This window comes from Cynocephalus volans, chromosome 1 (genome assembly GCF_027409185.1).
Source record: "Cynocephalus volans isolate mCynVol1 chromosome 1, mCynVol1.pri, whole genome shotgun sequence".
NCBI classification, from domain to species: Eukaryota; Metazoa; Chordata; class Mammalia; order Dermoptera; family Cynocephalidae; genus Cynocephalus; species Cynocephalus volans.
The window spans coordinates 198,245,203-198,259,087 of NC_084460.1; the positions used below are offsets into that span (position 1 = coordinate 198,245,203).

The 13,885-nt window shown below is 48.3% G+C and overlaps 2 protein-coding genes across 4 annotated transcripts in view; one reads left to right on the plus strand and one right to left on the minus strand.

The window, feature by feature from the left end:
- Positions 1-4,689: 4,689 nt before the first annotated feature.
- DBI (diazepam binding inhibitor, acyl-CoA binding protein) lies at positions 4,690-9,782 on the minus strand. Its single transcript, XM_063105331.1, has 4 exons — positions 9,675-9,782; positions 8,467-8,584; positions 6,384-6,446; positions 4,690-4,984 (listed from the first exon to the last, which is right to left on the minus strand). Exons 1-4 carry the CDS (start codon positions 9,681-9,683, stop codon positions 4,911-4,913), a joined length of 264 nt encoding a protein of 87 aa, XP_062961401.1. The 5' UTR covers positions 9,684-9,782; the 3' UTR covers positions 4,690-4,910.
- Positions 9,783-9,900: 118 nt separating this feature from the next.
- C1H2orf76 (chromosome 1 C2orf76 homolog) overlaps positions 9,901-13,885 on the plus strand; it is a 65,654-nt gene continuing 61,669 nt past the window's right edge. The window contains exon 1 of one of the 3 annotated variants that reach the window (XM_063113717.1): positions 9,901-9,945. The gene's annotated coding sequence lies outside the window, so the exon portion shown is untranslated. Of the gene's footprint in view, positions 9,946-9,996; positions 10,224-13,885 lie in introns of those variants that run through there. The other 2 variants (XM_063113707.1, XM_063113726.1) reach the window with 2 other exon arrangements.

Sequence of the window (13,885 nt, forward strand, 5' to 3'; positions counted from 1 at the left end):
TGGGCAGCTCTGTTTCCTAGGGCTGTTGCAACAAATTACATACACTGAGTGACTTAAAATGACTGAAACTTATTCTCCCCTAATTCTGGAGGCCAGAAGTCCAAAATCAAGGTATTGGCGGGGTGCTTCCTTCTGGAGGCTCTGAGGGAGAATACGTTCTGTGCCTCTCTCCTAGCTTCTGGCAGTTGCTGGCAATTCTTGGCACTCCTTGGCTTGTAGATGCATCACTCCAGTCTCTGCCCCTATCATTTTTTGTGGGTTTTTTTGGTGGCTGGCTGGTAGAGGGACTGAACCCTGGACATTGATGTTATCAGCACCATGCTCTAAGCTCCTGTTTATGTGGCCTCTTTCTCTGTGTGTCTCAGTGTTTCAAATGTAGTTCCAAGATCCAGAAGTCTGGGAACCAGTGCTATCAATCAGGAACCAGACATCTCGAGGGAACGTGGAAAGGCCACTGGATTGCAAGTTGGGGGGCTTTGCCTCAGCTGCTGTTCAAGTTAAATAGACCAGGCAAGTTATGTCACCTCTGTAAGCCTCTCTCTCTTATGAGGGCAACAGTCATTGGATTAGGGCCCACTCTAAATCCAGGATAATCTTATATTGAGATTCTAATCTTAATTACATCTGTAAAGATCCTATTTCCAAATAAGGTCACATTCACAGGTACAAGGGTTAGAACTTGTACATATTTTTGGGGGACACAATATAACCCACTACAACAGGGTATTTTGGGGCCCCACAAATCACACTCTTAGGTTATTCAACTTTACCCCTAAGTGCAGACTGCTGTGATATCTTTAAAACTCACCAATTTCCCTGGAAAAGATTTATGGGGCTATCTTTACAGTTACATAAGAAGGGAAATGTTGGCAGTCCATACTTAATGTTCATTCATTGCTTAGCAAGGATACTTATGGAAAATCATAAAACAAAGCATAATCAGCTGTAGACGAATTCTTGGTCTTATGAGGGTTGAGCTGTATCCAAGACAGGGGGCTGATGCCAAGCAGGGGGGATTCTCTACTTGGAGGCAGGCAGAGACGGCCTCCCAGGGCACTTCTGTTGCACAGCGGATTGTGGTGTACAGCTCTTTCAGGGTAAGGATGTCTTAGTTATCTTTAAACCCTAGGGTCCAGCTCAGGGCTTCCCTTATTTTTATCTTTGTTCTTAGCTACCCCAAGTCTTTGGAAAGAGAGGTCAGTGCAGTCACCGAAATAATAAGGAAAGAAACATTCTGACCTTCTCTTTCACAGAAGCTGCCTGGACCCAGACCTCAAAGGCACAACTCAGCGAAAGCCTGCCCCTGCTGGTGATTTCTCTTGGCTCATTCTCAACTCCAAATATCTGTAATTTAATTTTAAGCACCTTTAATCATATGGCTGCTTAAACCACCCCCTCACAACTTCCCAGCCTGACTCTGGTCAAGCCTACCATCCTGGGGCCTTCTCTTTACTCTACTCTGGCTTTTACCAGACTTCAGACCTTCTGCTGAGCCCCATTTTATTGATGAAGAAACCGAGGCTTACAGAGGTGACATAACTTGCCTGGTCTATTTAACTTGAACAGCAGCTGAGGCAAAGCCCCCCAACTTGCAATCCAGTGGCCTTTCCACGTTCCCTCGAGATGTCTGGTTCCTGACTGAGAGCACTGGTTCCCAGACCTCTGGATCTTGGAACTACTTTGGTGTGGGGAGGACGTGCTTGGACAACTCATATTTACTTGCATGGTTGACTCTAGGTGAGGAGCACTGCCCAGGTGAGGAGCCGCTCTGTGTGGCCCCAGGCCAGGATGTGCACAGATGGTGGGGTGAGTACATAAGCCAGGAGGACCTCCAGGCGGTTCACAAGTTGCTGCCTGGTAGGCTTTGTGCTAAGTGCTTGACCCATTTTGTCAGCTCTGTGAGGTGCAGATTCTACCCATTTTCCAGATGAAGGGACTGTGGCTCCAAGAAGATAAGTGAGCCAACACCTGACTGACTGAAGTAGGATTCACAAGTAAGCCTGCCACGAAAGACCGCTTCAAGGTAAAAAGTGCCACAGAGGTGCTGTAGGCTCCTCCCAGAGGTGAAGGTGAGGACTGGTGAACCCCACGACCAATCTCAGTTGTCAAAATAACCCCCTGTGAACCACCCCTGGGCTGTATTTAGGCTACTGTGGCAATCGCAGGAGCAGCACAGCCCCAAGGCTGCTGGCGATTGGCTCTCAGCACACACAGACTTTCTGAGAAACTGGCACAACTACTTTCCAGTGAGGGAGGAGGGTACCTCTTGAACCTGCTGAGCTCAAGGATCACCTGAGGTGCTTAAAAGTAGCACTCACCTGGGCCCCACTCCAGCTTTGGAGATGGGACCTGCTTTTCTAAACCAGTCCTCAGGAGCTTGTTGCACAGTGGGTGAGGGACTTCACGACAGCATCTTACACTGGCCCAGTGAGATGGATGCTGTTATCATCTGACAGACCCACAGTGGAGATGCAGAGCTGAGTGGCAGCCATTGAGAGGGAATGTGATGGAAGGGGACAAGCAGGGACCTCCTGGCCAGAGAGCCCTGGTTTTGGCTCCACTTATGTGACTGTGAGCCTTAATTTTATTTGAATAACGTGCACAGTAATCCCATTACTCAGTAATAAGGTATAATCACCACCTCAAAGGGCTGTGGGATTTGGAGCCTGGCCCTAGCAGGTCCTCAGTAAATGATGGCCATTAATCCGAGGCCTCACAAGCGGTGGCCCTGAAGGGCCTTGGATCCAAGCCTTTTCACTGCCACATAGTGGTTCTTGCCCATCTCAAGGGAGAAGAAATATCAAGTAGTCATAACAGAATCTTAACTGGATGTAACTGCAGAGGGCCAGACTGGCCCCTCTTCACTGGGGCTTCTGTAGGCCAAGGTCCATTGCTCTCTGATTCTGGCTAGCAATGAGGCAGAGACCTGGCACCTGAGCTCTAGTCTTCCAGGGCTGGCTGCCTTTCACAAGCTAGAAACAGGTCAGAATGCCAGGCAGACGCTTCTCCCCACACCCTCTAATTATCAAAGTTGTGCTAATTTGCTTATGGAGTAGGTCATCAACTCACATAGATATTGCAAGGGATGTCACCAGGGCCAAGAGATGGCCTGAAAGCTGGTGGGGGAGACATCCCGGATAAAGTGCCACACTCCGGGCACCTATGCCAGCGGCTCCTCATACAACCTCATTTCATGCTTACCATCAGCCTTTGGGTGGGTGTGCTGGGACCAAGCCTGGAGCCAGATCTGGTTGGACAAGAACTCTTAGATTCCATTGAAGGTCATTTTCCCCTTGATTTACTCCCCAAACAGCCAATAACTGAGCAAAGGAGATGATCCAAATATGAGCACAGGTAAGTGGCTGTGGCTCCGGCTCCCTGCTACATCTCACGGGTCTCACGGAGGTGCCTGTGAGTTTGGTGGTTCCAGCAGCCTCAGTGCAGTGGAGCCAGGTGGAAGGACAGTGTATGTCCCTGCCTCCTACACACTCTATCACATCAGCACCCAGGAAAACTAACTCCCGCATAAATGACACTGCTGCTCTGGAAGTCACTTCACCTGGGCTGCATGTCTGGGTTTCAGATCTTGACCCCCTGGCTTTGTTGGAGCAACCTCCCCATCTATACCTGAGCTGCTGGGCTGGAACCACATCTGCTCTTCAGCAGCTCCCCATTGCCTAGGATCAAATTCCATACATTTCAGCCTCTCCACTTTCTAGTCCCATTTACACTGAGGGTATGCCACAGCCCAGCCATGACAGACAGCTGCCCTCCCTGCTGTTCCTGTTTCTGTGGAGGTGCAAGCTCCCGAACCAAGGAGATATGCATCTGAAAACTGGTTCTTAAGTTTATTTACCAGCTGAGCGATCCTAGGCAAGTTCTCAGGCCTGTTCTTCTGGGGGCGAGGCTGAACTATGTCTAAGAAGAGGGTGTAGGCTTTGGAGGGAAGCCAACTGAGGGCTGCCTGGCCTCACAGGGCTTCTCCTGCATCCTTTCACCTCAGCACTGTCACCTGCGGAATGAGAAAACTCCTACCTCTTTTATAGAACTGCAGAAGCGACTGAAGGGGAACATCTAGCAGGGAGGGTCTTGACAACTGTTTCTTTTTCTTCCTTCTTCCTTTTCAATCACCGATGTCCTCCTTTCTTCTCTGCAACCTCCCCGGGTCCTGCTCCGCCTTCTCCCTGCTGAGGACTCCCTCCGCTCACAACTTAATGTTGCCCTCTTCTGCCTGTGGCTGAGTTTCCAATGGGACTTGGGGAATTCCTCACGGCAAGGGTACACCCCACTCCCGACTGGGCTTCCACTCTTGCTCCTTTGCTTGAACCATGCACTGGTTGGACCTCAGACAGACCTCAGACACTCCTCAACCCTGCCTCCCTGAGCCTGAGGCCAGCAATGTCCCTGACAAAGGACTGAAGTGTTGGCCGGCCCACCTGATCTTCTTCAGCATGGCTGGAATTAGGAGCAAGAAGAGAGGAGAAAAGGCCACTTCTACAACCCTTTTCCTCCCCACAAGGGTGAGCATATTCTGGACCTGGGGACAGGGTGGGACTGGCTGCCTCATGCTCCAGCAGGGTATAGAGGAAGGGAAGCTGAAGCACTTTCAGAAGAAATCTTTAGAAAAAAGATGAGAGGATGAGAGATCAGAGTAGAGTAATCATTTCAAGAATCCAGATTACTAAACACTTAAAGTAACAAAATGCACTTTAATTGATCTGTGATAAAAACTACTCAGGGAAGGTCAGTAATCATTTTAGCCCCAATCTGTTAGAGCCGTATCCTGAACAGCCTTGAGGAGCTGAGTTAACTGGTTATTTTCATTATTTCACATCATCCACAGTATTGGAAAAAACAAGGCATTATATCAGTTTAGGTTAAATGTGTGGCTGGCAACCAAATCCAGTCTTTTATATTCCGTATTTTTTCTTTAGCTCTTCTACTTTGCTGACGTAAGCTTTCATAGCATCTTCCTTGGAAGTCCCTGTAAGAAAGCAACAGGACTATTTGTCAGGGAGGCAGCATGAGAGGCAAGCAGGCTTTAGGGCCACAGACAGCCCTGGTGTAACTCTCCGAGGCTGTTTCTCACCTGGAAGACGGGGGTTCTACCACCACTTATACCTCAGAGACCTGCCAAGGATTAGATTTAAAGTACCTGAGGAACCTGGCCCAGTATGAAAGCACTGAGCTCATGGTGGGTGTGCGGCAGGCCTGAGGCCTGTCCCCCACCTGATGGCTACATGTGCCCCCATGGCAGTGGGGGCGTCGTTAGCATGAGCGTCGGAAGAAAGTCTCGGCCCTCCAGACAGGCAGGAAACTGTCAACGCAGTGATTTTCCTGGTCCTGCTGAGTCTCATGGTTGGCTTTGCCCTATCAAGTACTCATATTTCTGTGTTGAGCTCTTATCTCCCAGAACTGTTAAGCTGGCAGCGAAAAAGCAAAGCCAGGTACCTTCTTCTCCCCAGAGAAAAGTTTTGCGAACTCTGAGCAAAAGCAGCTGGTTTGTGGAGGGGGATGAGGCAATCTGTCCTCCTGCTGCAGCACAAAGGACACTGAATATATCCCTGAGAGAGAGTAACACCTAGTTTCCTGAATTCTACAGTGAAGCACTGGCGAGTACACAAAGCCTGAGAATAGTGTGGAAATGCCCGATGAGAATGGACAGTCAGGCGGGCATTCCCTTTCCAGTTACTTGCAAATCCTAGGAGTGTATCTATTGTATTGTGGCCCTTTCTGAATTCAAGGGTTTCTCATTTGCAAGAAGACAGAGGGCTTATTCAGAAACGAGCCAGAGAGAACATAAAAGCTGCCAGAAGCTTTGGTGCCAACTTTTGGTTCTTGCTGCCGCAGGTGGCACGTGATTAAGTAGGAGCTTGGATACTTCTCGGCTGCTATTGCTTACCATATAATAGCTCCATTCACTGAGCCTACTATGGGCCAACAGCTTGCCATGCATTAGCTCATTCCCTTCTTTTATGTTCTCTTCTGGCTAGAAAGGAACTGGGGAGGGCTATTTGGGCTAGGGGGTCACTGCTGAGCCTTGTGCAGGAGAGGGAGGAGTCAGCAGGAAACGACCCCTTATTCTGAATACATCCAATGCCCATGCCAACTATATCACCTCCCACCCTGTTTTTCAGTAGCCTGGTCTCCAGCCCCTCCTCTCCAGACGATAGCCCTGCTCAGAAATGGTGCTTTTAGAAAGGGCATGCGCAGTATTAGGAGAAAACAGCAGGTGGTCCAGTTTTTTTCCCATCTGGGGAATGCCAGGCTGGTTTCCAGCTGTGCCTCGTCTACTTTGTTCTCTCTGCTCACCCCTTACACTCGAAAATGAAGTTTTTCACTACTGGGCTTTACAAAGGAGGGAAACTATTTAGAACAATTACCTTTCAGTTCATTCCAGGCATCCCACTTGGCCTTGCCTTTGAGGTCCAATATCCCGGGCCGTTCTAAAACAAGGGAAGGAAAGACATTAGATCTGCTTCAAGTGCTGAGGAAATTTAATCAATTTTCTTGCCATGAAAACCATCTTTTATTATACCTATTCCTTTTAGGCCGCGTCATGGAATTCAACAGGTCTAGTGCAGAGGGCTCTGCATTAAGAAACTCACATGTATGGAAATCCAGACTTAAAACCAACAGAAAATAGGAGGAAAGCCATTCTCATAAGGCAGTCTTTGTCTTACAAATTAAACTCCCAAATTCCTCCTTTTAAAAATTGTACTTAAATAAAAAAAGGTCTTTAAAACATCCATTTACATGGCTCAAAATTCAAAAGCCACAAAGGTGAATACTATGAAATTTCCTGCCCACTCCTGCTCTCAGCCACTTAATTTCTCTCCCTAACGCATTACTGTTAGTCTTTGGGGTGTCCTTTTCTGTGAACTGTCTATTTGTATCCTTGCCCCATTTTTCTACCATTTGTTATTTGTATTTCTTGTTCATTTGTGGGAGTTTCTACTGATGGCAAGGTTTTTTTAAGTTATACTACGATTTTATGCTTACAGACCTGTTATCACCTGCAGCTGGCAAACACACTCACTACCTCCCTGCTGACCTATTCCACTGTCACACTGAGCACAAAGCTGAGGAGAGCAATCTGTGTGTCCATAGCCCAGAGCACTGTGTCTGAGGAAATAAGTGTCTTCGAGTGCTTTCAGGGAAGCGTTCCCAGGCACACCTGACAGACACTGCACCTGCACTCCTTGACAGCCCTTTCTGCCACAATGGTACAAACGTACATATGCACTGTCCAATTCAGGAGCCGCTTGCCACATGTGGCTACTGAGCACCTGAAATGTGGCTTGTGCGACAGAGGACAGAACTTTTGATTTTAACTGTTGTCAGTAAAAATTTAAATAACCACATGTGGCCAGTGGCTACTGAATAGTACAGCCCTAGAAGTGACAGATTCCCAAGCCAGCCTACCCCCACTCATGTGAGAGCAGGTAGCCCCAGCATGGCCAGTCTGTGAAAATACTGTTTGGCAGAAAAGCATCCTAGCCCCTCTGGCCGCCTTCCCCTCACCTCTCATTCTCCTCCCTGGCCTCCCAGACTCAGAGTTTATAAACCTACTGTAAAACTCATCTTTGCCACAAGACCTCCCTCAACTAAGCCCTCTGTGTGAACTGCAGGGTTTGACTTGGCATTGCCTGTGAACCTTAGCTCTGGTGTCCCATGTCTGGCTTCCAGGTGGTGAGCAGCCAGCCCACCTGCTCCACCCTCCATTCAAGCTACAGTGAATTGGGACCATGCTTGCCCTCCTCCTGAACAGGGTCAGGGAGGGACCTCCTTGCTCTGCTGCCATGACGACCATTCCTGAGTCCTTGCATGAAATGTAATATGCTGTTGCCTCAGTAAATGCCTGAGTTTCAGGGGCGCAGGAGCAGAAACTGAATGAGTAAAGGCAGGAAAGGCAATATTACAGAATTTGGTAGTCCAAAGCACGGCCTCAAAATCTGTGTCAAGATTTTCAGATAGGGAACAAATGGTTATCAGGAACGTACAGACTTGTCAGCAAAAATGCTTCTGACCTGCCCCAAGAAGCCAGGTACTTCTCTGCTCCTGATACCAGGCTTTGCTGGGCTGCCAAGTGCTGTAACTTTGATCCTGCCCATCTGGAGCAGAAGCAGTATGGTTCAACAAAATTACTACTGAGCTGAGCGCCTAGGGCAAGTCTCCTCCAAGCTGGGGCCTTTGCTTCCTCCCTAGGAGATGGGAGCTACTGGTGACAATCAGTAAAGCCTTTCTAAAACCAAGATTTGAATCCTGCTACTTGAGCCACTGAGAATCCAGGAACATGGTCTTTGGTAAACTCTCCCAGTTTAAGCACTGTGAACCCTCACCATGCCCCACCTGAAGAGTAAGTCTTCAGGTGGTTTGAGAGTGAAGTTCCCACAGACTTCAATCCAGGCTACAATAGGAGCCTGCTTGGATGAGCAGGGCCCTCCCAACCTCAGCTCCACATACCTGTATTCACGTCACCCACGGTGGCTTGTTTGTAGTGGCTGTAGAGGCACAGCATCTCATTGTCTGATGGCTTGGTTTTGAGGTGCTTAACTTCCTCGGCAGCTTTCTCAAACTCAGCCTATATGGGAGGGAGGGGAGAGGAATGAGGGCCTCTTCTGGGTGGGCAGAGCACAGTGGTGGGAAGGGAGAGGACGGAAAGGGAGCACTCTTTCTGCAAGGCTGGTCAGGAAAAGCAGCCCCCTCAAGTGTGCCTCCCTTCCCCCCAAAAGGGCAGCTAGAAAAATTCAGCAACACAAAGAGAGGAAGTACGTAAGTTGCTCATTCAATCACAACTACGTATCACATCGCGTGTTCCAGGTGCTGAAAATGCAGCGGTGAAGGAGGCAGGCCAAAATGCTGCCCGCAGTGGGCGTAACTCGGTGGGGAAAGCAGCGCGGCCAACTGCCTGGCCACCACCAGGCCAGACCGGGGAATGGCCGGGGTCCCAGCGAAGCCCTGACCTGTGGACGGGGATGGCAGAGCGTGCTCGAAACAGCTGAGAAGCGGACAGGGCACTAAAGCACCGCGGTCAGCCGCCAGAGCTCGTTGGGCCCCTCCCTTCGGGGCGCCGGCATTCAGCGCCGACCTCCGTCCCAGTGCCCGGACTGGGTGGTGGGGTGGGGTGCGGCAGGCAGGAAGAGCCAGAGGTTGCCCCACACAGCTCGGTTCCAGACAAGGGTCTACGTTGGAAGTAAAGAGAAATGCCTCATCTCTCCCCGGGCCGCGACCTTGCACACCGGGCACTCGGCCCCTACTTCTCCTGACCTCCAAGGTCCCAGCCAAGGCCTCTTCGCTTCTCCATTCTGCCGTGACGCCCTAGTCCTGCCCTGTCCTTCCAGATGGGGGAGCCAGTCTTCTCGCTCGTTCGGTCGGTGCAACTCTCCCCGTCCCCCCATCTATCTATCTGGGACCTTCGCCTCCACCCCTATCCCTGCTTCACCGCGAAGTCCACCCCATGGACAACTTTCCAGCAGTTGCGGGGTGGGTAACATTTTTAGAAATCCCATAATGGAAAGTTCCGCTCACAAGACTGCCCAAAGAATTAGGGCTGGGCATGGGTCCAGGAGGTACTGCGCGGCATTAAAGGCAAGACCCCCGCAGGGTCATGATCCCCACGCCGGTCTCCCGCACCGCTGCACCTTCTCAGCCTGGCGGGGCACGCGTCGTACCTGAGACATGCTGGCGGTGTTGCAAGGATTCCCGAGGCCCGCGGAGCACACCAGGAGCAAGCAGCAACAGCATAAGACTCCACTAGCAAGTACTGATAGGGTGCAGCCTCAGGCTTCCCACCCACGCTCGGGCGAGAGTCGGGCAGCCAATCAGAAGCCAGCTCTACGCTGGGGGCGTGTCCAGCCGCGGTAGAGGCGCCAGCCCCGCCCGAACCCTCGTGGGTCCGTTCGCGCACGCGCGCGGAGGTGCCGAAGAGGACGCCGGGAGCAGGTGGGGGCCGTGGAAGTAGGGAGCTCTTGGTCCTTTGGGTCGGTTGGTCTGTAGCCGCGGTCAGTGCCAGGCAGCTGTCGGGAGTGGCACGCAGGGGAAGAGGAAAGGAGCGGAGGCCGAAAGTCTGAGGTCTTTCCGTTTGTTTCCTTGAGTCTCGTGCCCGGCGTGAAGAGGGAGGAAGTTGTATCTCTGGAGAAGGAATCTCTCAGGCCTGGGGATAGCGAATGGGACCTGCTTCTCTTGGAGGTCCTGAGGAGACCCTCCGGGGATGGTCCCTGGTGAGCTGAGCGGCGGTGGGAAGCCGGACTGGTCCCCTTAAAGGCGAAGCGGAGGCCTCTTCCTCTGAACTTTTGGCACGTTCTTTGACATGCTTGTGGGCTTATTTTTTGTCCTGTGTTGGACATTTGCTTGTGGTGCGGCTGTCCATGTGGTGCATTAAAGGCAGGGACGATGTCTTATTTGTCTTGACTTTACAAACTTGGACGGGAGCAGGTGTCCAGCGAACATTTGTTGAATGAACGACTGTTTTCTTCATTCACACGTTTATTGTACTCCTGTCGGGTAACCTGTGCTGTTCTAGACCTTGGGGATACAGCAATGAACAGAACAGATGAATCCTTGCAATCATGGGACTTATAATAGGGATAATAGTTAATACTATAAGTTAAATACAGGGTTTTTCAGTGGCATAGTGTTGGAAGTTTACAGTTTTAAGTGGGGGAGGAGGTGTTGAGGGAAGGTGATATTTGAGGAAATTCCTCACGGAGGGAAGGGAGTGAGCAGGCAATAAGGGGAAGAGTGGAATGAGATAAGGCTGGGGGTTGAGGAGGTGGCAGATTGGCTAGATGATGCAGAATTAAGCATTATAGAAAACAAGGCTAGTGTTTAACATTAACTTGGCAGTCTCCAGTTTATGTAGAGTTGATTTGTCGGTTGTTTGGAATACACTCCACTTTCCTAAAAGAAGTTTTTCACATAGTGGTTTTATGCCCAGGTGAGTCTACACAAGTTGCTTAAAGCAACTGAAGTATGGAATTAGTGTGGATTCCAGGGAGCAGGGTGCTAAGTGATCTTGAAAAGGAAGAGAAAGAAGAGTATTTTTCCTTGTTACAGCGTCCACCCTAGGCCAAATTTCAAAATAGCTGAAGGCGTTTTCTTTGACATACTTTCTGCTTCCTTTCCTCCCTTCTCTATGACTGTTTTTGGTACCTCCATCTATGGAAATACCACCTTAAAGCCCTCCACTTAGCACTTTCTACTCTAGAGAAAGAGGATGGCATTCAGCTTTCAAGATAGATGAAAGCAAGTTGGCATCTGGGATTTCATTTAAAAAAATAAATTTTAGGGTATATTTGGGGTCGATAAATTATATACATTTTTTATTCTATATTTCTACAGTACTGGAAAGGATAGTTGTTCCTTATAACCCTGAGAAAGTGCAAGATCCTGAGCTCTTTGTCCTTGTTAGCAACTATAAAGTGCTGTAATTATTTTTATTTTAATTTACTCTTCTACTGCCTGAGCCCCTTCTCCTACGTAAGCCAGGGAGGATAGGGGTCACTGTGTATTAGTCACTGCTTTATCTCCAAATGCCTGGCACTACTTAGGTACTCAAACAAATGGTTGTTGAACGAATAAAGTGCTTTTTCTTTGTAAGAAGATTTGTTATTTCTGATTAGCTGTGAACCTGGAAACCAACTGTGTTTGTTAGAACTGAGTATGAAACTATGGGCTTGAGTTAAGTAGATGAACTCTGGTACAGGGACCAAATAATCTCTTTGTACCACTCCAAGCTTTGGAAGCAGAGTACCAGGAGGGTTTAGGGAAGATGGGAAACCTCACCAGCCACCTTGTCAGCCAAATCCACCCTACAGTTCAACAGAGAGGATGTTGTCATTGTTGTAGCTGTCCTCACATCCCTGGGATACCACTTTTGACCACCCACCGACTTCACTTGCTGGGTCCCAGCTAAAGCCAGACAGGCAAGATATATTAACAGATGAAAGCATTTCTTGCCCAGTGGGTATGAATAGTAGTTCAATTTTAGGTTTCTTGGTATAAATCAAACCTCTAATTGCTAAAAGTAACCTAATTATTAAAAAACTAACTACAGTTACAGGAGAGCGTTTGTAGACGGCAAGGGTTAGAGTGTTCACAAATGATGAATTTCATTCTGTATTTGTTTTCCAGTTCCTTGGAACGTGACTCTCATGGCAGGGATCTAGCAAAGCTGGGAGTAGAAGAGTGGGTTTTAAAGGGAAGGAGGCACTTGGGAAATGCTTTTGGGATAGGATGAAGAGAGATGGGTGGAGTCAGGGGGGTTTTGTGAAGGCTGAGGGAAGTAAGTGCTGAGGGGGTGGGGTAAGAATGCAGCATGGTTTCCAGATAACTGAAGCCAGAGGAGGCCTGGCAGCTGGAGGTTTTAGCAAACTCTTCTCCTTTGCTATCTTATCGTCTTCCTTTGGATGTTCATTTTGAGGAATTGCAGCAAGGTGGGCATGAGAGAAGAGTGCATTCACGTGTGTATTATTTTCTCCTTTTCTCCTCCTGTTTGTACGCAGCCAACATGGGTGGGGGTGGTTAGGGCTGAGGTGAGACACAGAGATGGCTTGGCAGTGGGAGATTCTGGTAGGGAAGTATCCTAGGCTGGCCCGGAGTAAGCAAGGGAAGACGACTTTCTTTAGAATCGCTTATCCATAGGTTGGTTGTTCACTAGTCAATTGCTGCCAGGAATAATGAAGCATCTTATGAATTATATCTTGTGTTCGTTACTGTAGTTCTTGTTCAGTATCATTATCTCTTCTAAATCTAGATTGTCTTCTACATCTTTGCCTGTTTTTTTAGCTCCTAGTTGAACATGACAAGCACTTTGTAAATGTGTTGAAACTAGGTTGTTAGAAATGAATTTTCTTAGTGAGCTCTTCTATTGCCTGTCAACAAGAAAATCAGAAATATTAAAATCTGGTGACAAACTAGGAATTTCTTCTCTATTTCTATAATTTTATCTTTTCAAGGATGTTATATAAATGGAATCATTCAGTACGTAACCTTTTGGGATTTGTTTTTTAACTCAGAATAATTCTCTTGTGATTTATCTAGTTTGTTGCTGTCATTATTATTTTGGTGGCTGGCTGGTACAAGGATCTGCACCCTTGACTTTGGTGTTACAACATTCATCTAGGTTGTTGAGTGTACCAATAGTTTGTTCATTTTTTTTTGCTGAGTAGGTGTTGCTTTGTGTTGCTTCGTCCCCCATGGATTTGTCACCCCACTTCCCCTGGGTGACAGAGATGCAAAGGATTACTCAAAGCCCATCTCTTCTGAGCAGTGAGAGACCCCGAAGTGGTTAACTTCCCTTAGGAACACTCAAGTGAGAGGCATTGCTTCCTTGGGAAATTAACCCCAAATTGGGGTTCTCTTCCTGCATTTATTTTCCAAACCAGGAAGTTACAGGAAGAGACACAGGTGGGGTTATAGTTTAACAATATAGGCTGGTAACTTTCAATGAAACAAGCCAGATGACATTCCAGTAAGGCTATCAACAAAAGATGGATTTTAGAAAACATTCCTTCTTACAGTATTTCTCAGTATCTTTACATAACAATCAGTAACTAGTCTGTCCTTGAGCCAGCAACCTTGCTGTGCCACAAATCTTTATCTTACACCAGAGACTTCATAGCCTGAGGAAAATTTCCAGTCCTCTGCAAGGTCAATATTTGTAACTGCAAGGCTTTGGAAACCCAGGCCCTGTGAAGTACATATGCTTTATAGTATATTCCACAAGTAGGGTTCCATTATAAGGGTGAGCCAGTTTATTTAAACATTCACCCATTGAAGGTTTCCACTTTTTGGTTATTATGAATGAAGCTACCTCTAATCGTGTGTGTGTAGGTTTTTGTGTGAACATTCATTTTTCTGGAAGAAATGCCCAGGAGTGCAA